General features: G+C 39.9%; 1 protein-coding gene across 1 annotated transcript in view; it reads right to left on the reverse strand.

Moving 5' to 3' along the window:
- Nucleotides 1–2,757: 2,757 nt before the first annotated feature.
- LOC109914257 (ATP-dependent translocase ABCB1-like) overlaps nucleotides 2,758–27,929 on the reverse strand; it is a 76,991-nt gene continuing 51,819 nt past the window's right edge. Inside the window, exons 21-28 of the mRNA XM_020513850.2 lie at nucleotides 27,711–27,914; nucleotides 25,775–25,875; nucleotides 22,501–22,641; nucleotides 21,818–21,974; nucleotides 20,057–20,254; nucleotides 12,165–12,371; nucleotides 8,918–9,064; nucleotides 2,758–4,393 (exon numbers count right to left, since the gene is read on the reverse strand). Of these exons, the coding sequence (XP_020369439.2) occupies nucleotides 4,196–4,393; nucleotides 8,918–9,064; nucleotides 12,165–12,371; nucleotides 20,057–20,254; nucleotides 21,818–21,974; nucleotides 22,501–22,641; nucleotides 25,775–25,875; nucleotides 27,711–27,914 (1,353 nt within the window). The 3' untranslated portion in view covers nucleotides 2,758–4,195. The remainder of the gene's footprint in view (nucleotides 4,394–8,917; nucleotides 9,065–12,164; nucleotides 12,372–20,056; nucleotides 20,255–21,817; nucleotides 21,975–22,500; nucleotides 22,642–25,774; nucleotides 25,876–27,710; nucleotides 27,915–27,929) is intronic.

Genomic DNA, 27,929 nt, shown 5'->3' on the forward strand with positions numbered 1-27,929 from the left:
TCTTATACAGTTGTGCCGGGTGCTCTGGGAGCCGTCATGGCTCCTACATCCTCGAGGACCATTGTTCTTGTGATGCATTTGATGGTCCAGGTGCAAGGACTTGTTACATAAGACCGAGGGAGACCAAATGTGATGATGGTTAATGACACATTACAAAACCTCCTTACTGAGGCCAAGTATGTATATAATGCAGCTCAATTTCATCCTGAACCATGGAGGACCATATGATAAACCTCCTGAAGGTGAGGTTCCACTGCATGCATGGTTCTGATGGAGTCCTACAGTATATTCCAGACAGAGTCTGGTGCAAAATACTAGCAGACTGATCTACACAATTGGTGTAGGTGATAAGGGATTATGCTCAATGCTGAGAAACTGGGAGAGCAGGACCAGTCTTTTAAAGAGGAAGATGAAGACCCTGAGCAGGAAGGACATAATAGAGCACAGCTATGTAGGGCACTGCTAAACAAACAGGACTTAATATATATCCGGCTCCAATAGCTGAAGGCTGCGTGCGGAGATCACTCCTTGACTGTAAAATACTCTTGCAAAGCGTGCAAACAGTTCATTGGTATTCATGACAGAAATGCAGCTTCTGTTTGTTTGATTTCTGTTCCCTTTTAGTGTTTGTAAATAAAAATTACTCTTTTGAACTATTTGAAGGTTTCCTGTATGTAATGTCCCCGCATCGAACAATGATAAGATGCTGGGCTACAGTAGTGTTTAAAGAGTAACATAGATTTAGAGAGGCTGAAAGAATAGATATAGAAAAGCACCAGTGAACTGCGCAGCCTGATACTTAAACAACCATAGACATATGAATGTGCAGTTTTAGGTGAAAGTACGTGTCAGTGGTGCCACCTTTTTGCAGTGAGAAGATCTGCTTTGTAGCTGCTGTGCAAAAGTGTTCGCAGTGAAGGGCAACTCCAGACAGCCAACGTTTGACCAGGTGTATGACTGGGTTCAAAATGCTGTTGACACCAGGAATCATCGTCAATTTTGGGCATATCCTGACAGTGGTGAGTTCTACTGGTTACAGCGAGCGATATAATTAGCTTACCATCAATCGACAAAGGTACCTTGGGATGTGATAGATTGTTAATGACGGGATTTTGGGATGATAGCATTAGGAAACTCGTTCAGCCTCACTGAGAGAAACCCTTCATGAAACTCGACAAAAATGACAATTTGCCAAAATAAGGTAAAATTTGGGGTGGCACGACAGTTCAGTAGTTAGCATTGCTGCCTCTCAGCGCCAGTGACCCAGGTTCAATTCCACCCTTGGGCAATTGTTTGCATGGAGTTTGCATATTCTCCTCGTGTTTGCATGGGTTTCCTCCCACAGTCCAAAGATGTGCACGTTAGTTGGACTAGCCATGCTAAGTTTCCCCTAATGTCCAGGGATGTGCAGGCTGGGTAGATGAACCATAGGAAATGAACGGTTACAGGGAAAAGGTCGGGGGTGGAAAGCTGTTTGCAGGGTTAATGTGGGCTGAATGGCCTGCATTGATACTGTAGGGATTCTATGATTCAACCCACTAGGGTAATAATAGTTGGGGACTTCAGCTACCTAAACTTCATTTGGGATATTACTGGTATGAAAACACAGAGAACAAAACTCTTGAACTACATTCTTGAAAACCTGCTGCCTCTGGAACATGTTTGGGCAGGACCCACTGGCAAATTTTGGTATGGGATCCACTTCAATGGCTTCTCTGTAATAAGTAGAGGAAATAAGAGACCTTGGAGTGCATGTTCACAGATCCCTGTCGGTGGCAGGTAGGTAAGATGACAGACAAGGCGTATGGGATATTTTTCTTCATTGGATGAGATATTGAATACTAGAGCAGAGATGTAATGATGAAAACATATAAGATTCTGGCTAGGCCATAACAGGAATTTGTGCACAATTTTGGTCACCACATTCCAGGAAGGACATAAATCCACTAGAGACAGAGTCCAGAAGGGGTTTACAAGAATGCTGCTAGGTCATGAAAGTGCAGTTAGGAGGAAAGATTGGATAGGCTAGGATTGTTTTCCTTAATACAGAGGAAGCTAAGAGGTGACTTTGTTGGGTGTACAAAATAAGGAGGGGCATATAAAGTGTGGATGGGGAAGAATTGTTCTGTAGTGGATAGGTCAATTACTAGGGGACCCAGATTTTAAGTGATTGGTAGAAGATTACAGGGACTATGTGGAAAATCATTTTCACCCAGAGGGTTGTGGACAGCTGGAATTCATTTACCAGTTTGCTGATTGTAGTAGGAACACTCAACTCTTTAAAAGGAACCCGGTTTTGCACTCAAAGATCTGCAACTTGCAAGGGTCTGGACCAGCTGCTTGTAAATGGGATTAGAATGGGTAGCACATTTATTCAGGCAGTGCAGAGGCATAGGGCTTAATGACCTCTTTCTATGCTGTAACTTTTCTATGAATCTACAGTTATACAAATCTAAAGAACACTTGGACGATCTCAAGGTACTGAATAAGCCTCTCCTAGTCCTATATTAAAATAAGTTTAATTTAATATTATTGATGCAGCAACAATGTGTGTGAGAGATTGCAGTCTTTTTAGTGAAATAAGCTTCAAATGCTATGTTTGAAATCTGATACAAACTTCACCTATAAATGTAAGTTCCCTTAAAGTAAGGTCGAAGAAATGTCAAAAATGACTCATCCTATGGGTGGAAAACCATTTAAAAATCCTGAAATGGATAAGCACAAAGTGATTATAGCCAAACCTTGATGAGACTTAAATACTTTATAACTTAAATATTTTATTCTCCGTTCATGTTACATGGATAGGCAGAACCAATGGCCATTTCTGCCAAATGCACAGAATACCTTGCCATAACCGTCTTGTACATAGTTGAGTTACCTAATACAGTACATAGCTGCTATAAAGGCCCAACCACTTCTTTAAACGATACCTGAGATAATTAGTAAGATATTCTGACTATTACTTATTAGCAAATCTTTTATGTTTCATGTAAATTCCATGCAACCATTAGTAAGGAATCATTTATTTTCAAAGAAACAAATGGCATGCCTTGAGAAAACTGGCCTCTTTTCATTGTTTGGAATGATAATAAACTGAATCCAATTTTTCCCTAGCATACTTCCTGATTTAAGGAGAATGAAAGCTGGAAATTGGCATGGGATCCACTTTAATGGCTCCTCTCTGATTAATACCAGCTTGAAATTGTAATCATTCAGTATGTCTACACAAACATATGCAGGGTAATTCAAATAACATAGTCATGGAAGAGGAATCTACAGTGTGTTAATGCTGGATGAAGGAATGACTATTTGGGTCTGGATCTATAGTTGTTGTGGCATGAGGAAGAAGAATTAAATTTCAAACATCCCTTCAAGAAATGCAATAGATTACCACGAAGGATTTTTTACATTCTGAAATCTATAATCTATCCCCTTCTTGGCAGTGACTTTGATCTACACACTGCTGGATGTGCCTAAGGCCTGCTGTGTCCATTTTCCAATTCCTCACTCTTTCCTGCGATGGGATGCCTGGTGCAGTTGAGAATCCTACCACATTGTTCAAATTAGGCTGACCCCAGAAACTCTCATGAGATTTCAAACAAAACAGAAAAACCTACCTTTGACAACTACAAGAAGATCGCTCCAAATTATTTAAAATTACAATTGGAAGAAGGTGTTGCTTAGATGATTCAGCAAGTGCAACATTTTAGAGAATGTTCTAAATGACTGTATCAAAACATTTCTTGGCTTACATATGGGACCTAACCTATCATTTTCACAATGTTGGGCTGGATTTTAGTATTGAAGTATTTTCCTGCCACAAGCTATTTATCTCTGAACTGTTTGAAATTTTATGTGGGACTGGAGATGCATTGGGTAACCTTCTGACAGTTGGATCAATTGACACCCTTAAGTGACCAATTAATGACCACTTAAAGGCCTCATCTCAGCCCTACTGGTGCTTTGGAGGGTAGTTTATAATAACTACAGATGACCCACCGTGTTGTCCGTGTGTTATTGAGATGTAACACTTGTTGTGATTTCAAATCAGCATGAAGTTGCTTCTTAGAAGTGATATTCTGATGAGGAATCAAGTCCCAAATTATACCCCATCTTCCTATTAGCGCACAGTTTTAAATACTTTGCTTCAATAGAAAAGCAGCTCCAATACTGTTCACAAAATAAAAATGGAATTTTATTGAATGACCTGGGCATTTACTAGATTATAGTAAGCCCCGTGTCTAGCTAGCAGCTGTTCATGTGTGCCCTGTTCTATTACTTGTCCATTGTCAATAACAGCAATCACATCAGCATTCTGAACTGTCGTCAAACGGTGAGCAATGATCACACAGGTCCGTCCTTCCCTTGCTTTGTCGAGAGCCTCCTGAACAATCTGAAAAAAGAAGGAATTTTGCTTGAAAAGGAGTTAATGTACTGTGTCCAACCTCTTAAACTTGCAACTTTCATGATTTTGACTATTGTTAGAAACTTTTTTTATACACAAGATTTCTTCTTATTTAAATAATAATAACATATGAAATTGAAGAGCAGGGAATAAGGCCACTCGATGACCATATCGCAGCCTCAACTCCACCTTCCCTGTTTACACTTTTGCTTCCCTTTTGTTCAAACATTTGTCTATCTTAGCCTTGACTGTGCCCAATGTTTCAACTTCCACATGCCCCTGTGTTGTACGTGCGCTTAGGGATGGGCATGGAGCAGCTGTCTTTTTGTGCAATTTACAAAATATGCAGAGCAGGAAAAGATCCCTGCATGACTATCATGGAGTAAGTTCTTTTATACACTGAGAGTCTTGTGACCTGACATGACCTCCTATGATGTTATTAGCTATCCTATTAATAGCTGCTGCCTTACCCTACATCTTCTCCATAAGAATTCATACTGTCCCTGAATGTTTACTTTTTTCCCATCATGAATATGTTAACATTTATATATCTACATTTTCCATAACCAATATGTTTACGTTTTCTATTCAAAAACATGCATCTCAGTCCCCTTGCACCAAGTCCGTTGTGCTCTCTGTGGGTTAGAGTGACAGTTGTTGTGATGATGTGATGAGCCGCACTGATCGTATTCTCATTAATGTCAGAGGAATTACTTCGCTGTTGGCCCCCTATGGTTTGGTTTACCTGCCCTCTGGTGGAGGAATATGGTTAAGCTCTCAGTAATCAGGCTAACTGGTCCGTTCCCTAAAGGCCTTTTGGGGATGTGTATCAGTGCAGTCTTGTTTCTTCTAAGGATGTTATGGTCCTTTACAATGAGGAATGATTGTGGGTTTGTAGTGCACCCCGGAACATCCACAATTCAGGTCTTGGGGCATGTTGACTCCCCTGTCCCAAGTTTTATGTCAGCAGTTAGAGTTGAGGTCTGATAAGCCTTACAGCAATTTTTCTTTTCTCCCAACCTGTCTATATCCGTTGCCCTGAGGAACAGACAAAGGGTGCCTTGGAAGAGCTGGGAGCCGACTACATGTTCTCCTGCTCATCAAGTGTTCTGATGGGGCCAGGCCATTATGTAGTGGTGTGGAACGAAAGCTTAGTTAGGCTAAATTTAAATCGCTATTCTTTTCCAATAAAGATTTTACAGCCTGGACGTCTTTCTTTCTTGAGATCTGAATTAGCTTTTGGGAATCTGGAGGAACTGGTGATGTGTATAATGTCATTGTGAAGCATTTAAAGCAGTCATTGGTTGTTATCTGAAATAAGCCTGGAATGCCATGTATGGTGAAAATTTTCTTGAGAAGAGTAATGACAGACACCGAGGTGGGACCATGCAGTCACTTGACTTCAATCCATTATCGTAGTAATCAACTACAATGAGGAACAGTTTATCTTTGAAAGCAAAAAGTAATCCATCACAAAGTGCTCCCATGGTCTAGGCTGGAATGAAGATGAAATCGATGGCTTTTTGCGGTCTTGTTTATGGATGAAGTAGGTAATTGCATTTAAAATCACATCATCGCTTTAGAGATTCCTGGTCACCAAATTGAACTTTGAGCATAGCTTTGACATTTGATGATATCCAGGCATCCTTGGTGCAGACATTGGAAAATATCAAGGTGGAAGACTTTTGGTGTGACTACTCTTTTATTGTACACCAGTAAATCATGACACGAAAGTGTGGATGCTTTTCGAAGAACACTTGAAGACAGGGTTAGTGTAGGGGTTTAATGGTCTAAGAAGTTTAGGATTCCACATTTTTGACAAAGTTGATATCACGTGGTGTCAGTGTCTCCCCATAAATGTGGGGCAATGGGCCTGCTGTTGCTTGATGGTTTCCATGGATGTTTTCTGTTGTGGCATCAGAGTCCATGATTTGTAGGTGGAAACACTGTGCTGGCAATTGTCTCTAGTATTGGGCAAGGTGACTAACAGTTTGTGATCTGTCTAGATAGGGAAGCTGAATTCAAAATTAGATCCTCTCAAAATTTTTCCCAGGCCTACATGACCACTAAGGTCGCCTTCTCTCTGACCATATCCATTGCTCTGTTTCTGTCAATGTTCTGGACGCACAATAAAAAAAATTCTGTCAGTACCATCTCTCTGGAGTTGGAAGAGTACAGTGGTGGGAATATCTGGCTCACAGTGAGCTAGCATTTAAGTAGAGGAAAGCATCTGCTTGCTTTGTTTGAATGCTCTCAATTGGTGCTCATCTCAATACCAAGTATTGCGTTGCTTAAGTAATGTCTGTTATGGTTCATTTACCTGTAACAGCTTTGGGAGGCAATTCCATTGATTGACCATATCCATAAATTCCTGACACTCCATTACGTGTGAGGTGGAGGGGTATCCCGAATGACATTGTCTTCTGAGGGTCTGATCTGATGCCTGATACATGAATAGCGTACCCCAAAATGTTGAGTGCGTGTATAGAGAAGTCACATTTATGGTTAAGTGGGAGCTCTGCACCCTTTGGGTGCTGTAAGGCAGTCCCTGCTTGAGTATCATGTATCTGCACCATGGATCTGTGGATATGGATGACATCCAAGTGACAAGGGACTTCTTCTAGCGCTGCTGTTTCAGCGCTAGGGACCTGGGTTCGATTCCACCCTTGGGCAACTGTCTGTGTGGAGTTTGCACATTCTCTCTGTGTCTGCATGGGTTTCCTCCAGGTGCTCCAGTTTTATCCCACAGTCCAAAGATGTGCAGGCTAGTTGGATTAGTTGTGGAAAATGTTGGGTTACAGGGATAGGGTAGAGGGTGGGTCTGGTGTGGGATGCCCTTTGGAGGGTTGGTATGGACTAGATGAGCCAAATGGCCTGCTTCCACATTGTTAGGAATCTATGATTCTAGCCCTTACAGCATGGAAATCATGATCCATTGAAAGATTTTCCACGTGGAGGTGATTTCCAATGTTAGCCGACTTAAGCAGAAACAACATGGTGAATGTCATCAGCAGCTGGGATTTTTCATCCAAATGTATCTGTCCGATCCTACTGTTTGTGTCCAGCTTCGCCAAGAACATGGTTTCTCAGCAGCTTCACGAGGCTTTCATCAACAAATGCCATTCTGACCCCACTAAGATTCCATTCATTGTTACTTTTTGTCAGTTTTCCTGAGATTAAATTACTTCTTTTGTTGTTTCAGAATTGTGAGCTGAGTATGCATCATTCTGTAACTGCAAGGGAACTCTTCAGCTGAACGCATATTTGGCTTTACTTTATTTTTGAACCTTACTAAAATGGCTTCATCCTCAAATCTTGGGTCTCATGCCAGCTGCAAGCCAAATATTAAATTGTTGGGCACGTTAAGAAAACAATTGCCCAGGTAGACCGTCCTTTCAGCAATTTTTCCTGCGCTGCTGGTTTCAGTAAGTTTTATCCATTTAATTTATGGCTTGTAGCCTTCTACACTAGGTTAATGCTTTTTTAGAACTTTTTTTGAACGTCTAACACAATCCAGACTTGGGCACCGGAAGACTGGCATTGCAAACACGCTGACACAATTGTAAAGTGGCTGGAATTAATTGTATCCAACTGGGCACTTACACCAACAACTTGCATTTATACGGTGCGTTTAATGTAGTAAAAACATTCCAAGGTGCTTCACAGGAGAGTCATATAACAAAATTTGGCACCAAAAGCCCCACAAAGCACAGGTGACTAAACGTTTTCTGTAACTCATGGAATGTAAGTATCATCATCAAGGCCAGCATTTACTGGTAATTCCTGATTGCCCTCAAGAAGATGGTGAAGATAAGCTGCTTTCTTGAACCACATTGGTTCCATGTAGTGAATGCATTGTTGCAGGTCTGACAAACTCAAGTGATTCATGAATTTCATTTCACAGGGCAGTTGAGAGTTAATCGTTGCAGCATTGGAGTTATATATGTCCAGACCAGGTAAAAACAACCTAAAGAATATGAAGTAAATCAGTTGGATTCTACATGTTATTGAGCTTTTTGTTGAAATTTTCTTACCTAATTTATTGAATTCCAATTTCCCAACTCCTCTACTAGGACTTAAACTTGCATCACTTGAATACTAGCCTAGAAACATAACCTGTATACTACCGCATCCATGATAGGTCAAAGAGGCAGGTTTTTCTAAAAGCAGGAGAGAAGGTAGAGAGGTGATGAGGTTCAGAGTGGAAATTCCAGAGCTTAGGATCAAGGCAGCTATTAAACAAAAGACTGCCAGTGGTACACCAAAGAAGATTGGAGGGGCACAAGAGACCTCAGAAGGTTGTAGAGCTGAAGAATGTGACAGAGATAGGAAGAGGCAAGTATTTTAAAATATTGATGAGAATTTTGGCTGAACTGAGAGCTGCCCACAACTACAAATTACATTTGCACTCACCACTGTTGCTGGCAGCTCTCTGCTGATCTTTGAAGGCGTATTCAATTTCAGCTCTCCATCATTTATTATTTTGCTTTTTGTTTAAGAATGAAGATTTACCTTTTCACTCTCTGTATCAAGTGCAGATGTCGCCTCATCTAAGAGCAGAATTTTTGGCTGCCGTACGAGAGCTCGTGCAATAGCTATTCGTTGTTTTTGCCCACCGGAAAGCTGAGCTCCTTTCTCCCCAACTCTAGTGTTGTATTTCTAATGATAAAAGAAGTCACAGTTTAAAATGCGTACAAAAGGCACAGAGCATGATGTGGCACACACAAGTGTTAGTAAACTTAGGATAAATTTGGTGGAGCTTTTCTTTCACCTCCGCTATTATGACAAAATATAGATTCATTGTCAGCACCAGAAACAAAGTTGCTGGAAAAGCTCAGCAGGTCTGGCAGCGTCTGTGAAGGAGAAAACAGAGTTAACGTTTCGGGTCCGGTGACCCTTCCTCAGAACCCATAGATTCATTGTGTTTTTGGCAAAAGTAGAAAACGTCCTGCCTGTTGTCACTTCAGATCTCTAGAAAATTTTAATCTCTGTTGCTTTAAACAAAAGCTTCTATCTTAAATTCCCTGGTCCTAAGTTGCTTTAACTTGATATAGAGTCATAGAGTTACACAGCATAGAAACAGACACTTTCAGTCCAATCGTCTATACCGACCAGCTATCCTAAACTGATCTATTCCCATTTGCCAGCATTTAGCCCATATCCCTCTAAACCCTTCCTATTCATGTACGCATCCAGATGCCTTTTAAATACTGTAATTGTACCAGCCTCCGCCACTTTCTCTGGCAGCTCATTCCATACACACACCACCCTCTGCGTGAAAAAGTTGCCCCTTAGGTCCCTTTTAAATCTTTCCCTTTTCACTTTAAACCTATGCCCTCTAGTTTTGGGCTTTCCCACCCTAGAAAAAAGCCCTTGGCTATTCACCTTCTCTGTGCTCCTCGTGATTTTAAAAACCTCTGTAAGGTCACCCCTCAGTCTCTGACACTCCAGGGAAAATAGCACCAGCCTATTCAGCCTCTCCCTATAGCTTAAACTCTCCAGTCCTTGTAAATCTTGTAAATCTTTTCTGAATCCTAATGGTACAAAGACGTGTGCCAATGCAAACACATTAAAGAGACTATAATTTAATCAGACAAACATTTGAGAAAATTGTGGATTGTTACAATTAAAAACTTCAAAAGGTTTGAGTTACACATAGCAAATGATGAAATTTAGTGTTGGCTCTGTCTTCTGTTCACAGCTAACAGAAAGAACTGTGTAGTTGGACCACTTTTGCTCAGCATAATGTCCTGCCCATGTAGGTTTTCATCTCTTGTATCAGAGTACAGTGGCAACCAGAAACAAAGTGGCAGCTTCTAAACTAGATTTTGCATTGCATTACTTGGAATTGGCCTTTACTTGAAGGTGCACTGTTATTTTTCCATGACAGCATAAATTCAGGTTGGTAAATGTTTTCTGTAGAATTAAACAAAAATTCCATATAAATGAATGGTGAGGACTAGACAAAATAACTTAAGAATAATGTCATAGACCATTTCTCCCAATGATGCACAATAACACCGATTTATATGAAATTATAGATACGTTTTGTCATCCTGATGATCTGTGATGAACAATCAAGACATGAAGTGGAATGATGTGATTGGTGGTGTGACAGTTACCACATTAGTGATCAAGTCTCTGGTTATAAAAAAAAAGACTTTCAGGATGGTTTTAAAACATAAATGACTCCATGAAGCTGCATTATTATAGAGCTGCAGCTGATGCCACATCTGCTGTAGTTGAACCTTTCATGGTGGTTGTAATGCAAGGTTTTTGGCATAGGCTGCTCCCAGCTGTTCCATGATCTAAGCTTGTTGGAGAATGTCCCAAAAGGGTGATAACATCCCTTTAACACTAAAATGGAAAAAAAAATGTGCAGTGGCACATCATAATTCTACAGCATAGGAGCCATGTTACCACCAAAGTGCAATGCTTCATAAAATCGGTGAGAATAAAATAAGCATCAACCTTTGCACATCATATTATTGTATTATTACTCCACATGCCCTTCCTTTACAATCTCAACAAAGAAAATTCTGAAAATTTTATCAAAGTCATCTTACTGTCTCATTCAGTAGTTGTATTGTAACTGATATTGAATGTTAATTCACAGACCTGCTTTGAGATGTGGTAGCAGAGCTCTTAGAGAGTCACCATATGAGTATGCTGAATTAACACTGATTACTGCAAGGCAAATAGTGTTTGACAAATCTGCTCAAGATTTCTGAGGTTGTAACAAACAGGGACAATAAAGACAAGCCAGTGAGTGGAGTGTAATAGGACTTTCAAAAAGCATTTGGTAGACTGCCACCTTATCTAAGGTACAAAAAATTACCGCTCATTGAATTGAGGGCAACAAATTCGCATGGATTGAAAATTGATTAGTGGCCAGGAAACAGAGTAAAACAAATGGGTCATTTTCAGATTGGTTGGCTGTAACCAGCAGAATACCACAAAGAATAGCGCTGAGTCTGAGCTATTTATACTGTATGTCAATGGCTTAGATGAGGGAGCTGAGTGTATTGAATCCAAGTTTTCTGATGATACAAAGATAGGAGGGAAAGCAGTTATAAGTATGCAAGGAGGTTACAATGGTTAGGTAAGTGGGCAAGAACATGGCAAATGGAATATAATGGGCTCAATTTAATGGCCATAGTGATGGCCTCATCTACTGGCTAGGAAGCTATAGTCATTTCTGGAAACGCTGGTGAAATTAAATGCACCCCAGGCTGCATGCAGCCAACCTCCAGACACTGCCTGCCTCTCAGGTCAGTAAGGTTTCTAGGGACACAGAATAGAGATGAGTTTGTTGGGCTGTCAGGGCCAGTCATGCAGGTTTAAGTAATTGGGTTGGTGACAGGCTCATTCCATGAACCTTCCTGGCTGAGTATTTGGCACAACCACTACCTCCCAGGCCACAGCTTCAAACAACTGAGAGAGGGAGAAATGTGTTCGCTCAAATTTTCAGACCTGTGGGATTTTCCAGCCCAGAAGGCTGTGGGTGCTCGATGGTTGAGTATATTGAAGACCGAAATTGAGCATTTTTTGCATACTAGGGGAAATGAAGGAATTGGGGATACTATGTAAATTTGGAATAGAAATGGAAGATCGATTATGATTTTATTGAGTGGCTGAGCAGGAATGAAGGATCAAACGGTGTCCTCCTGTTTCTATTTTGACTGCAGGTAATTCATGCATGCACACAACATCACAATCCTCATTATTATTATAGCTGTTTGGTAATTGACAAACTTACATCAGGGAGTTGGTCAATAAAGGAATGAGCATTTGCTGCCTTTGCTGCCTTCTCAATCTCCTCCTGTGATACGGTCCTGCTGTTGTCACCATAGGCAATATTCTCAGCAATGCTACAATTGAAGAGCACAGGTTCCTGGGATACAATTCCTATTTGTGATCGAAGCCATTGAATGTTGATGTTTTTGATATCAGTTCCATCCAGAAACTACAATTAAAATACATGTTAGTTGTTTGTATGCTTATGATATGAGTGATCCAATACACACACTTGTGAATAATGAAATTTGTCTTTATACATAGTAGCAAATGAATTTTTGACTTTTACCAGTCACCGTCACTTTGACCTCCAGGCCAACAAGAGCATTACAATTTGAATAGCCATGGGCTCTGGGGGTAAACTGGGAACATTGATGGATCATAGAAAGAGGCAGACTGGAAATGGGGGAGGCTGAAATGTTACTGGGGACACAGGGACGGTAACACAAAAGAGAACATGAAGGATGGGGCATAATCCTTAGTCTCAAGCTGAGCCTAGCGAGTCACTCAATGTGATACAACACAGAAATCTTGCCAAAGATTTTGATTCAAAGTACAGTAATGATACAAAATGACTTCCACTGAATGTAGCATGGTTGGAGTAAGTTACTGCTCTTTTTCTTTGGGGATAGTAAAGTTGTTTGAATATAAGACCTTGGTAAGGGAAATTGCACTAATCATGCATCCACTGATTCAGCAATGTCCCTTATCTGACACAAAATTGCACTTCATCCATAGGTCATTCATTGTCTAAAAACACCTAATGATAAATTCTGGCCTCAAGCAATCATGGCCATTACGTTGTTGACATTAACTTTTTCCTTGTTGTGTCAACTAAATAAATAGAATCAGACATTAACTTAAAAGCATCATTTTGGCTTGGCATTTTTGAAACATATTCCATAGCCATTATTAGATGACAGTGCATCAGAACCTCCACACTTGCACACAGAATTATAAGTATGCAAGGACAAAGTTCCCTTTTTGGGAGGGGGGGGCTTACTGCCATAAGTCTACTCCAGTGTAGTATAACACTTTTGTTGGGCAAAGTGCATTTTGGTAAGGTTACATACCTCAGAGCCCCTTATCAAGGCATGTCATTGACTTCCTTGTGAAAACGCCATGCCATACAATGTCAGGGCCTAATCTGAGGTTTCATTGTCATTGGTGTGAGGGGTCAGGAGTATCATTGATGAAATATTGTTCTCTTTATGACATTCTACACAGATTTTCTGCACAGGCATGTGGCATTGCTTCAAATGCGAAGGCAAAGTCAAAGGTAGAACAACGACAATGTCCTCAGCAAGTCCAGCAAGAACCATAATCTCCAGTCACTACTGCACAGCCTCCAGTGGGAGAAGGTAAAGATTGCCCAAGGACGTGAAGGAGAATGATGTGATCATAAAATCTATAGGCCTTGATGTCATTTTCCACAGCTCTCAGAAACACAGGGCCTCTGAGGATTAAGACAATCCCGGAATTTTTTCATCAAATGGTGCCAACCGTGGGATCAGGCCTTCGCTTCAGAAGGACTGGGTGGTCAGCCCACCACAGTGCCTACCAAGGTTACAGCTGCCTTCAGTTTCTATGCCAACAGCTCACTTCAAAGAGAAATTGGGTGACACCTCCACGTGTCACTGATGCCATTTTCTCCAAAGCGTACCCCCTCATATCCTTCCCCCATGTTGAGGGCAGCTGAGAAGCCCCAAGGGCAATGGATTTCTCCACCATCACAGGACTCTCCCAAATCCCTACCCGACCCTGCCCCAGGTACATGATGCCAATGACTGCATCCACCTTTCTTTGAGAGAACCCTATCACCAACCTGCAGATTCATCAAAAGAAAAGGCTTCAACATCATCAAGCTTCACATTATATGTGACCATCAGTCTCAGAGTTCGAAAATCTGTGCTAGATATTCCAGAAGCTGCCATGATATGTCTATGCTTGGAACTCTCACAGCCTCCTCCAAGGTCCTGGGGCCATACAGAAATGGCTGCTGGGAGACAAGGGCCACCCCCTCTTAACATGGCTCATGACACATTTACAAAACCATGAGATTTACAAAGAATGGAGTTACGACACTGCCCCCTTCAGAACACTTCTACCAGGGTCATAGTGAAACAACCCAAAGGCCGCCTCAAGATGAGCTTTCAATGCGTGGGCCAGTCCAATGGGACTTTGCAGCATGGCCCAGAAAGGGTGCTCCTCATTACTGTGACTTGCTGTGCCTTTCACAACTGGAGCTGACATGGGGAGTGTCCTGGATGCAGAGGCAATGGGAGATGAACAGCAATCTTGTGAGGATGAGGATGAGGATCGGGATATTGATCAGGAAAAATATTAAAGACAGCATGATAGAGCAATGCATCATTGAGCATGAGAATCTAGAGAGAACCTAATTGAAACCTCGTTCCAGAATGAATGAGCTGGGTTTGGATTTCCTTTCATTGTTTCACATTGTGTTGGTGAAATAACAAGCAGCGTCTGCTTCATGCAAAGTATATGTGGACCTTGTTATTGTTGTAGTCATTGACCTTTTCTGATATTGAATAAATGTTATATATCTGATTTCACACTTGATATCTTTGGGTGATCCCACTTTCAAGCATCTACACATAACAAGTCTTAGTGATCATCAAGGAAAATACATCTGCCCGTGAAGCAGTGCACTAGCATTGCAATGGCACGGGGGTTAGGTAGCTCTTCAGGCTTCAGTCAGCAAATGACATCTGAGTTAACAAGTTGTAGAGCTGGATGAACACAGCAGGCCAAGCACCTTCTGAAGAAGGGTCTAGGCCCGAAACGTCAGCCTTCCTGCTCCTCTGATGCTGCTTGGCCTGCTGTGTTCATCCAGCTCTACACCTTGTTATCTCAGATTCTACAGCATCTGCAGTTCCTATTATCTCTAATGACATCTGAGTGTTGTGCAATGATGTCTCTCATGACAGGCAGTAGGCAGAGAGGAATCTTGAGGTATCTCCTTTGGCTGTTCCATTGTCTGTTGACTTCAATATTTCAAAGTGTGTGGTTACTGCTAAGTTGTTCTGAAAAGCATGAGCATCCTGTAGGACAATACCGAATGTGCAAGATGCAGCACTTTGGGCACCTTCTCTTGGTCAGCCAGGTATGATGGAGCTTGGTCATATGAAATGCCTATTGTTTATCTCCCAACCTTGAATAGTAATGCCCTTCAAAAACTGATAGAATTAACCTTTCCCTTAAATGTGTAGAATCATCACCGGCTCTCACTTTTCCTTACTCTCACTCATAAGCTGGGTGTAAGTATGATGACTTTTTCCTCTCTTGCCGTGTGTTTCTATAAAATGAAAGCCTTAGATTCCTGATGCATAATTAATGCAGAGCAGAAGATTGTGTGAGAAGGGTCAATGCGAGCCATGGTGGACTGGGTACCAAGAATCTTGAGAAAATATTTTCACTCAGAATTGGAAAATTGAAACCAATATATTTGAACAGTTTTAAATGAGACATCATGCTTGGAGTCATTCAGCATCATCCTTTGTATTGTGAAGATACATTCATCAGATTGCTTGGCTTTTTAACATTATAATTGTCATTTGTCACAATTTATTGTGAACACATTCAGTTTTTATTTTATATTTTAATTTTAACAAATCAAAAAATCATGACTCCATATACACTATATACTGCTCTAGGAATATTTCAGTCATTCATCTGAAACTTTTCCTCCATTTCAGCGAAGATGTTATCCTATCTGTTGTGATCAGGCTAATCTCACCTTTCAAATTATGGAAAGATTTTTAGATGGCAATAGTAAGTATTTGCATACTGGATCCTGTTGGAAATGTCAGGGCACATGTAAATATGAAATAAATTCTATTACTTTCTATACCACCAGGTGGTGCTGTTGTCTGCCAAGTAATCTGCAAAATTTTGTTTCTGATTTTTGATATGATTTGGAACTTTTCACAACGTTCAACCAGCCATTACTTACTTAAAGCATCCCTGCATTGATGAGTAGATGTAGATGAGCATGAAATCCCTGTGAAAAGTGTTGTTTGTTGATGTGGTGGGGAATCACACATGCAAAGAATATTCACTGCCACTGAGATAAATTACCCATTGCTAACTCAGCAAAACAAAAATAAAATGCAACAGTCACACTGTCAAAGTTTTGCTAAGTCAATGACTGGAGAATCTTTTGAGCTGAGTACAGACCCATATAACCCAGAAACTACATCTACCATGACTGGGTCACACTGACCTAAACTTAACATCTCAATCACATCAGGTTTTCAGCAGTAATGATTTGCATTTGGCTAGTTCATTTAGCCTAATAAAGCATCCCTAGTTGCACACAACCGTGTGGATCAAGTACTGTAAGCCATTAAGGCCCTCAAGGCTGCTCCATCATTCAATAAGATCATGGCTGATCTAATTGTAAACTCAAATCTGTATTCCAGCCAACCTCAGGCAACTTTTCATCTCTGTACTTAACAAGAATCTATCTACCTCCTTCTTTAAAAATATTCAAGGGCTCTACTTTCACCATCTTTTCAGGAAGAAACTTCCAAAGACTTACAACCCTCTGGCAGAAAGATTTTCGCCTTGTCTCTGTTTTATCTGTACAACCCCTGATTTTAATGATAAGCCCTAGTTCTAGATTCTGCTATAACAGGAAACACAATCTCTGGATCTACCCTATTGATATCACTCATGGTGGTTCAGTGGTTAGCACTACTGCCTCACAGCACCAGGGACCTGGGTTCGATTCCAGCCTTGGGTGACTGTCTGTGTGGAGCTTGCATGTTCTCCCTGTGTCTGTGAGGGTTTCCTCCCACTGTCCAAAGATGTGCAGGTTAAGTGGATTGGCTATGCTAAGTTGCATGTAGTACCCAGGGATGTTTGGGTTAGACGTGTGAAATGCAGGTGTAGGGGAATGGGTCTGGGTGGGATACTCTTCAGCAGGTTGGTGTGGACTTGTTGGGCCGAATAGCCTGTTTCCACTCTCTAGGGATTCTATTCTATGATTTTACAATCAAGTCATCTTTCACTCTCCTCAATCTAGCATTACAAATCTAGCCTGTCAAGTCTTTCTTCATAAGAGAGCACCCTGCCCAACCATTCCACATATTAGACTAGTAAACCTTTTCTGAACTGTCATCAATGCATTTCCATCATTAATTAAATAAAATGCCCATTTATATAAATTGTAAGCAGTTGAGGTCCCAGCACCGATCCCTGCAGCATACCACTCATTACATCTTATCAAATTGAAAAAGACCCATGTCTTCTACTTCCTGTTAGTCAGCCAATCTTCTGTGCGTACCAGATGAGACCCTTACACGACCAGCTTTTAACTTCTGCAATAACCTTTCATACAGTCAAATGTCTTCTGGACATCTATGTACAGTACAGCAACCATTCCACTTTTGTGTTACCTCCTAAAGGAATGGCAATAGATTGCTAAAAACTTGATATCTCTTTCAAAAAAGTATATTGATGCTACTCGACTATCTTGAATTCATCCAAGTGCAGTGTTCTAACTTCTTTAATAATAGCTTCTAACATTTTCTGTATGATAGATATTAAGCTAACTGGCCTTAGTTTTCCAAATTTTGTCTATCTCTCTTTTTAAATAAAGCAGTTACATTTGCTCATTTCCAAGCTAACAAGAATCAAGGAAATTTTGGAAAATTAAAACCATACATCAACTATTTCACTAGCCTTTTAGATCATAGGATGAAATCTATCAGGTCCTAGGCACTTGTTTGCTCATACCTCCAACATTTTACTAAGTATCACTTCTCTGGTGATCGTGATTTACTTCAGTTCTTCCCCCATTTCCATTTGCTGAAGTATTACTGTTCTGAGATGTGATTTGTATCCACTATGGTGGAGACTGATGTCTTCAATTAAATTTGTTCAATTTCACTGTCATTTTCTTAAATTTCTATTATTAAGTATTCTGTCTCACTTTGTTAACTCTTCTTTTATCTTTTGAAACTCAAACTTTTTTTTATATTTCCGGTTAGGTTTCTCTCAATCTCTATTTTCTCCCTCTTCATTAATTTCTTTCTCATTCTTTGCTGTTTTTTATATTCTTTACAAACTTCTGGCCTGCCCTCTTTATTTGCAGAACTGTATACATTTTTTTTAGTTTGATATAATCTTCAACATTTCTATTTAAACACAAGTAGTGGGTCTGAACTTTGAATTGTTCTTATCCATTGAGATGTATCTGTTCTGTGCATTCTGAAATATCCTCTTCAATATCAGCCATTGCATCTTTATTGACCTCTGTTTTAAACTAATTACTCTGCTAAGTATGTTTTAATACAGCGACTGATGATCAATCATTTTTTGGGAAAGAAAAAAATGGCCATTAAATTGATCAGCTTTGTGAAAGTGGAAACCTCTTCTGATGGAATAGATTAATTTATCCGGTGGATAATCAGTTCTTTTGCAATAAAAAGTGTAGAGATTGAGATTTTGATCTGTCTACTGAGCCATATGATTTTTCTTTTCATTGATTGCCAGCACAGCCATTTGTTCCACTACTTCATAGGGGTTGGTGTATTCAGCTCTGGAGTTTTTGTTGATACAGTTGTGCAATGAAGTTCTATTAAGAATATTTTGGTGAGACCTAAATCCCATTAATACATTCAGTTCAGCAGTGGTTGTTGATACAGCTATAATGAAACAGTGAACTTTGTTTTAATCGACAGTTATATGTGTTTCTAAGGGAATTCTTTAGTGAGGATTTTGAAAGGCTGTTTGTTTATTTGGATGGTTTTATGAGTATCCCAAAGTCTCCATATTGTTATTATAAGGCTTATGAAATCTGCCTATTGTGGAAATGGAGTGAGAATGGAAGGAAATTGCTAAGTTGGGTCACCGGTGAAGATATGAAAGGTTATGGAGGACATGGAGGGAACAGGTGCCTGGTGGGGGTGAAGGGTAAGCTCTATCAAGTACAGAGCTGGAATGACATCCCAATGAATGCAAGTGGGTCTTCTAATCTGCTTGACATCTGCCTGTTTTGTTCCCACATCAGACATGCTTTCGGAGGCAGCAGTCCCATCTCCAACCACTCTAACTCCCAGTTTTAGTGGGCATTTCAGGCAGGAGGCATGATTGTGGCATTGGGAAATGGCTCAATAACCACCTCAAGGATTAAGATCTAGTCAGAGTATTGCTAGCTCTTTTGAGATAGGTATTAAGAAAATAAGAAGCGGATGGCATCCAAATAAGTACAAGGTTAGTTTCTGCACTCATGCTCCAGGCTTGCGAGGCTTGGGTAGTTTGAGAGAAGGGCATCTAATTGACTGGCAGGTAGACAAAATTCAGATCAGTATGTACAGTGGCAAAGTAATAATTTCGAGAGAAAGAAGTGTTTACCCCATTGCTATTAATTAATGGGACAAATAGTCAATTCTATTTCAGGGCAGTGCACAGCAATTGTAAACAAACTTTTACTTCTTTATTGTTTCAAAAGTCCCAATAATTTAAGTAGATGATTTTATGGCTCAGCAGCTACTATTTGTCTGGATAAGGCACTGAGACTAATAATCTGTTTTACCCAGTCCCAGTTTTACATTGGAGTTAACTGGTTAGGGCATGAAATGGGATGCTGAGTCAATATCACCTCATTGACAAACCGATGTTGAGTTTCATTGTTTGGCTTTCTAGGGTCAGCCCAATAGAATAACAGTGGTGCTTCAGAAGTTTGACTGCTATTGAACAAGTCAACAATATGACAACTTACATAGACAGTTTCCATTCTAAAAGTTCATGCTGTAATGTTCAAATGAACAAGGACAGATTTGTTAAAGCATCTCTTGTACTTAATGGTACATAAGAACGTCTTACCACTTCTCCTTTCAGTGGGTCATAGAACCTTTCTATAAGCTGCACAGATGTACTTTTCCCACAACCACTGCTGCCAACTAGTGCCAAAGTCTGTGCTTTTCCAACCTTGAATGACAGTCTTTTGAGCACTGGTACATTTGGACGACTCTGATATCTGAAGTAAACTTTGGAGAATTTCAAGTCACCATTGAAGTTTTCCTGTGACAAAACAAATGGAATGGGAAAGGTACATTCAGCAATGAAGTTGTCTGCTGCAACAATTTCCGTATTATGAGTTTTGCTTCCAATAAATATAATTTTGCATGCACATCAAAGGGTCTTGCCAATTCTTCAGGGACATCATTAGGTCTATCTATTGACAATTCTTATTTATTGGAACATCAGCATCAATGTTTGATTAAATTCCACAATTATGACAGATGTGATCAGTGGAATATAGAAAAACAGAAGTAGAAATATTGAAAAATCATTGAGAATGTACATTTGAACCCCTGCTTACTGATTAGCAACATAAAGATAGGTCATCTTTCATTGTTATTTAACATGATGTATACAATGGAAAAATAGCAATAATCCCATATGGGCTATGAAAGAAAAGCCTTGTGACCCACAGCAAATCATTAATACATGGTGGATATATATATACAGACTTATAGTTAGACTAATGGGGTACATCATGACGTATCTAAACCAGAGTTCAGATACCACACTTAGTCACACACAAAAAACTGCAATTATTTCCGACAAGCACAGGGAGATTTCTTAGCTTTCTCAGTAATTAGTAGGCTATTAACAAAATTGTAAGAACGCTGGACTTCAAAAATGTAATTTCTGAGAATGTCGCTTGTTATTTGTGAAGAAAAATGGACAGTTTTGCAATTAAGATGAACATCTAATCCAATATTCAACTTGTTTGTTCATTTGGTCAAGATTTTTCAAATTTTCTACAGATTACCAAACTAGAGCTCTGTGCAATAGCAAAGTAACCTTTCCTGAAAAAAAAATAGAAATTAATTCCAACAATAAGAAGTAAATCCATTTGCAATAGAATGGTAGTGTATAACATATGTGCATGAAGTTAACATGCTACATAATGCCCTTTCTGCTAGTTTCCTAAAATATACAAAAAAGCAATTTTGTATTGAATTAATTTTGCTTTGCAGTCATGCAATTTGTAAAGCATCAACTAAAGCCATTCTCTCTGAAGAAACAAATACTTGAATTCAGTAGAGTAGAATCTACACCAACTAATTGCTATATTGTAGTATTGCATTTCTATTATTCAATGAATGGTGGTAAATTTCACACAGATATGACAGGTAAAATGGAGGAATCGTAACTCTGCAGGGCTTCATGTAAGCCATATCATTGGACTCTACTGATCAAAGATCAGGACTTTCTGTGGAAAATCATATCAATACATGTTTAACCTTCCAGGAAGGAAATTTACAATCTGATTGCACATGCATTTATGGGAACAGTATGGGATATGGAATTTCAAATTAAAAATTGCATAAAAGACCTATATAACCATCTAAGGACAAAACAAAGAGAATGGATGATTCCAGGAAGATAAACGCTTCTAAACAGCAATCGACAAAAATGTCAACAATTTGCATTTAATTGTGTGCATATATACATATACAAAAGAATAACATTGTTTGCAAATATTAAGCATTAATGCCATCTACTGTTTGGCTCGATTCTTAGATCTTAAAACAGATTTAATTTCTGGTTAGTTCTTGCAAATAAAATACTCACCAGCTTCTGTCCATCAGTGCTGTCGCTGTCTATAGCTGGCACACGCTCAAAAAGTGCAAAGAGATTCATCGCAGCAACTTTTGCCTTTGCATAATCAGGAGCAAAAGAACTGCTCTGTCCAATTGCTACAGCACCATACACAATGGCATTAAAAACACTGTAAAATGAATTTTCAGAAAACTTTTCAGACAACATAGTATTGTACAAATTACAGTTATCTTACATCATTAAATCAAAGTTAACAGATACATAAATACATATTTTGTTGAACAGAAACCTTTAAAATTGTCTTCCAGCCCAAACAAGTCAAGTAATTGAACAGTAACATAAACATGCTTCAAGTGCCAGTTCAAGAGCCCTAATATAAAAAGTGATTCTCAATATAAAGTTAATCCCACCATTATCAAATTCAGAAATGTCAATACTAAGAATTTGGTTCAAGTCCCTACAATGTAGGAAAATCACATCACTTTCATTCTCTCTCATCATTACTTTTGGTGAAATCCTGCTGTATTTAAATGCCTCTCAGACGCTTAAGTGACAGATCGTGGACAATTCACATAATTGAGTAGGTTCATGAATTAAAACCTGGAGAATGATACTTCAAGCATTTTGAATGTATTGGAAACTAAAATTAATTATCCTAATGGACAAAAATAACAGGCACAGTTCATGCTACTTACAGGAAAACACCTTCTACATCCATTGCATTTATTGATATCAGGAATGCACCAAATCGGAAACTAGCAGCGTAGCTAAAGTATTGGATAGCCTGGCTCAGTGCAAAGGCAAAACCATAGACCTGGGATTTCTTTTTAGCATTTCTGCAAAACATGCACAGTGTTAAGGTACATTAAATCCAGAGCATGCACAACCTGATATTTGCATACATATGACAGAGATATACAATGGGTATTTAATTCACATTTTCTGCTTCAGGCCATTAAAAAACCAACATATTTTACAGCATTTAGGCAGAAATGATGTTAAAATTCAAACTTAATTACACAGGTTAAAAAAAAAGAAGCGGTTGAAGGGACAAGAGGACAACATACTGGGCTGAATTTTATCAAAGTGACTGGAGTCTCATCCCTTAGCTGCACAGCAGGCAAGACTCCATCGTCAGCTCCTTTTGGAGACATCCCATTGAATATAACGCCTTTCAGGCACTTAAGTGAACAGCAGCAGACCTTCCTCAGATGGAAATCCTGCCACCTGAAGACAGGGATACCAAAAGCTCCTGACAATGCACTCACCAGAAGCTCAGGATCAACAAAAGGACTAAGGACAGAGGTGAGTCAGGCCAGAAGGAGGTTGCTTGGTGGAGGGAAGGGGTTAGAATCACAAAAGTATTATGATGCAGAAGGAGACCATTTGGCTCATCATAGCTGCACTGCTCATTAAATGTGCATCGTTACCTAGTGACAATCTCCTACCCTTTCCCCATACCCTCACACGTTATCTTTATCCAAATTATCATTCAATGTCCTCTTGAATGCCTCAATTGAACCTGCCTCCATCACAGTTCCAGGCAGTATATTCCATACCCTAATTACTCACTGAATAAATAAAGTTTCCCCTCGATTCCCAATTCCTTCTTTTACACATCACTTTAAATCTATGCTTCTTGGTCTCATTCCTTTTATGAAGAGGAATGGTTTCTCCCTACCTACTCTATCCAGCTGCTCATGATTGTGTAACCCTCCATCAGATCTCCTCTCAGTCTTCTTCTCTCCAAGGAGAACAACTCCCAATGTCTTCAATCTATTCTCATTACTGAGGCTTTTTAATCACTGGAACCATTCTTGTAAACTGCTTTTACACACTTTCCAAAGTGTTCACATGGGGTTAAGGGTAGGGAGTTCAGGAGAAAAAGCATTGGTGAGGCTCTCAATAGTCTTCTACATGCCCCTCCATCCCCCCAGACCCTTTCCTGCTGGTGGGTGAGGGATGCAACCTAGGAGTGTTCATTTTTATATCCTCCCTACTTGGCGACTGTCATGGTCCCACTGATTGACTATCAGCCGTGGTGGAGAAAGGGCCTTCAGAGGCATGAATTGTCAATTTAAGGCCCAATTGCAGTGTGTCAGGAAGGCTTTCCACCAATCCTAAGGTGGAAGATGGCAGGGATCACATACACAGCCTGTGGCCCAATTAAATGACCTTGCCTGTAAATTCACCTGAGGGGAGGGCCAGACAATGTGCAATGGTCAACTAACCCTCAAAGGAAGGCAGGCAAGAGGATCATGGTTATCCTTCCATCATGAGTAGCTATCCATGGTCATTGGGCCAAAATAATTCAGACAATCATTTGAAACAAAATAAATTACATGCCCCTAAGAATAGGTTACAGTGCTCAGGGGCAAGGGTGTAATTTTCAGCAGATGGGCCTCATCGAGCAATTCTCATCAAGCAGACTTTGCAGGCACCATCCACATGGGGTGGTTCTCATCAGGTGGCCCTTGTGGTCAGCAGCCCCCATTGAGCAGTCTTCAGAGAGCTCTCCTCCAGATGGAGGATGAACCAGATGAAGAGGAGAAAGATCTGAGCAAGCATTCACTAAGACCTCAGCTAGAGAGCAAAAGGCTGCCCCACAACAAGACCAAAACTGAAATAACTCCGCAAAGGCTGGTATCTTGTCAACCAGTCACCCTTTACTTACTCGTGCATAGTACACGAAACTGACCCAGCTAGCTCAGAGCTGGCTCTCAGAGAGATCAGACCCTCTGACACTCCTTTTTATATCTGTCAGCCAGGGCTCCCTGATTGGACCAGATTAACAGCCGCAAACAGGGAACTCATATTCTATGAGGTCCACCTAGCTGACCTTGCTATAAAAACATTCCATGCTGACAGTCTGTTTGTCCTCAGATATCATGAAGCATCTCTAATTGTCACGGTTGTATACTTCCTTTATCTAATTAACTCATATGTCTCATCTAAACTACTGCTTCATAAACTCAAAAAACTATCAAAAATTACTACAAATCTTCAACTGCCTATATTAGGGCAGCTGTGATCATGAACATCTCCAAAATCAAAATCAACAACCATTAATTAATGAAACAAATTAAATATATAATCTATCAAGCCAAGTTTCCTCTGGAATCTGATTTATCCAGTAGTACCACGAGTTAAGATCTTAACAACTGATAGTGATAACAATATGAAGTTAGCTTGTTCATATGAGTTCAATGGGTATTAAAACAAACCATATTATGTCAATTTGATGTACATCATTAAATACAAATTTAAAGAGTCAGGTTTGAATCATATGTGCTACAATAGGCTATGTGCATGGGATTAAATCTTATTAACAGTTAAATTGAGGATCTGTGTGCTAACAACGTTACTGCATCTGTTCATAGTTGTTATTGCGCTCCTCTGAAACAGATGGGGCCAGGACCTGGCTCTTATAGCACAAAGGCAAGGGGTAGGCGATGGCCTAGTGGTATTATCACTGGATTGTTAATCCAGAGACCCAGATAACATTCTGGGGACCCAGGTTCAAACCCTGCCACAGCAGATGGTGGAATTTGAATTCAATAAAATATCTGGAATTAAGGATCTAAAGATGACCATGAATCCATTATCCATTATCGATTGTTGGGAAAAACCCATCTAGGTCACTAATGTCCTTCAGGGAAGGAAACTGCCATCCTTACCTGGTCTGGCCTACATGTGATTCCAGACCCACAGCAATGTGGTTGACTCTCAACTGCCATATGGGCAATAAATGCTGCCTGACCAGGGATGCACTCATCCCGTGAATGAATAAAAAAAACGACATTGTGCCACAAGGACCTATGTGCAATAGCTCATATACAATCCAATTCTGAATTTGCACTGAGTTTCTTGCAAGTGTGCCTTTTTTTTAAAAATTCCAGTGAATGCCAAACAATATTTATGATAATTATTGCTGATTTCATTTTAATAACTATATCTAGATTTATGTACCGGTGTGGCAACTCCAAATTTTCATCGTACATCTTTTCAAACGTTGGTTCCGCAGTCAAAGAAACAACAGTATGGATATTTTCCACAGCTTCTGTTGCTACCTTTAAATTAAAAGTACAGTTAAGCATTATTTACAATGTCAAAATTTCAATGCCAGGCAATGCCATCAGTAACTTTTTCTTACTAAATATGCACTAAGTCAGCATATTAATTTTGCAAATCAATTTTCTCTCCTTTTTGACAATTTATTTTTTGCTAAGCAACACCCCTGCACCCGGTAGTATTTCTCAAAGAGAATCCATGCCTCTGAAATCCCGTTCATTCACCTCCCACAGAGACACGTAAAAGAATCAGGCTGATTCACTACAATCCCCTTTTTGTGGGCAGTTGTGAACCATTTGCTTGTTATTGGAATATTAGTCTTCAAGAAGAGAACAGCAAGTATGATCTCAGTCCCTATAAATTGTATATTCTCTGCAATATTCAATGAGGTCACAAGCAACACATTAAGTGTACTGGAGGACATTAAAAAATTGTGCAGGAAAGGAACTTCAGCACATGTTTACAGGGCCTACAAAAAAGTCAATAGATGGTTTCAGAATGCCCATTTCTAAAATAATCTAGCAATGACAAAGTGTTAACAATGTAAGTTTAAATTCTGAGGAGGTGTTTGAGCTGTTATGTTCAATGCGATAAATTCTCCGATAGAGGATCACTTTTCCTCCCTGTGCTTCAAGTCAGGAGTCTATTCCATTACTGAAATTATCACTTAGTCATTACGCTGTAAGTATCATGTTGTGTGCTGGCATATTTTCCATATGCACTTTAATAGACATGGCTGTCATCAAAGTGCATATGCAGAAAATTATTTATTATATGATAAATTATCCGATTTTGCATGTTCATGTGTATTAATGTGTCCAAGCTGCCAAAAAACTGTCAAACAACTTAAAATATGGGATCAGTTGAAAGAATGTCACACATTGATTTTTTTTAAGCAATGAGAGTGCTTTTTAAATAGCAATGCCAACAACAGACACATATCTTTATCAACATGGCTCCTGAGATTTGCCCATGGTGGATATTAGGTGAGTTGGCATGGATGGGGGAGGGTATAGTTTGTTGGCTGGGGCAAAGGATTAGTGTGAGTTGACGCTCACTTGTTACGGGGCTATAGAGGGCTAGGATGGTGGATACAATGCCACAGGGCATTAGAATAAGGCATTATGGGGGTGGGTAGAGTGGACCCGAGTCACTTCAAAGGAATGAGAAGCCATTGGGATGGCAGAGAGGTATACAGTAATAGAAGTGTATGAGGAGGCATGCAGGATATGTGAGGTGAATAGACAGGCATATGGTGGCATAACATTTGTGGAGTTGGCTGTAGGAATGAGTGGAGAGGCATAGGGAAGCATGGGAGTGAGTACAAGGAGGCATGGCTTGGCACAGATGGGGAATGGGGATTGTCTGGGAAGAAGGAAGTGAGTGCCAAAGAAATTTTTTAACATTAAACTGTTGTGCAGTATCAATGCACAAATACAGGTCCTGTGCATCCATTGTTAGCAGCCTCTGTTTTTATTCTGGGTGTGCTCGACCCACCTCCCTAGGAATCCCACCAACAAAAGTCCAACCTTCCAGAGCACTTTCCCAGACTGGATTTGTGCACCCCTAAGCTAGGAGCGAAAGTGTGGACTTGAACATTTGAATTGTATACGTGTGTAGTCTGTGCGGCTGCGTATGTGTTTGTATGGGTGTAGATGTGGGTGAATTACAACAGATGAGTATACACACTCATTTCTCCATGCTATTTTGTCAAAGAGGGATAAAATATTGTGTACAAAAAAATTAGGTTATATATCCATATCGTCATCATACTACATTCTTCAACATTTAATAATCAGTATATTTGAGATTAATCAGGCTGTGATGACTTTACCTTTCCAGCTGCTTCAAGGTCTTTTTTATCACGACTTGTGTATCCTGTTAGAGATTTCATTTCAACCACTCCGGCCACAGCAAGGATGGGCACCATTGCTAGGACCAACAAGCTCATCTGCCATCCAAATATGAATGATATAATAACAGCAGATCCCATGCTTGCAATGTTTTGTGCTATTAGTCCTAATCTTGAACCTACAGTCTGAAATGAAATAAA

This window comes from Rhincodon typus, chromosome 2 (assembly GCF_021869965.1).
Source record: "Rhincodon typus isolate 14 chromosome 2, sRhiTyp1.1, whole genome shotgun sequence".
Lineage (NCBI taxonomy): Eukaryota > Metazoa > Chordata > Chondrichthyes > Orectolobiformes > Rhincodontidae > Rhincodon > Rhincodon typus.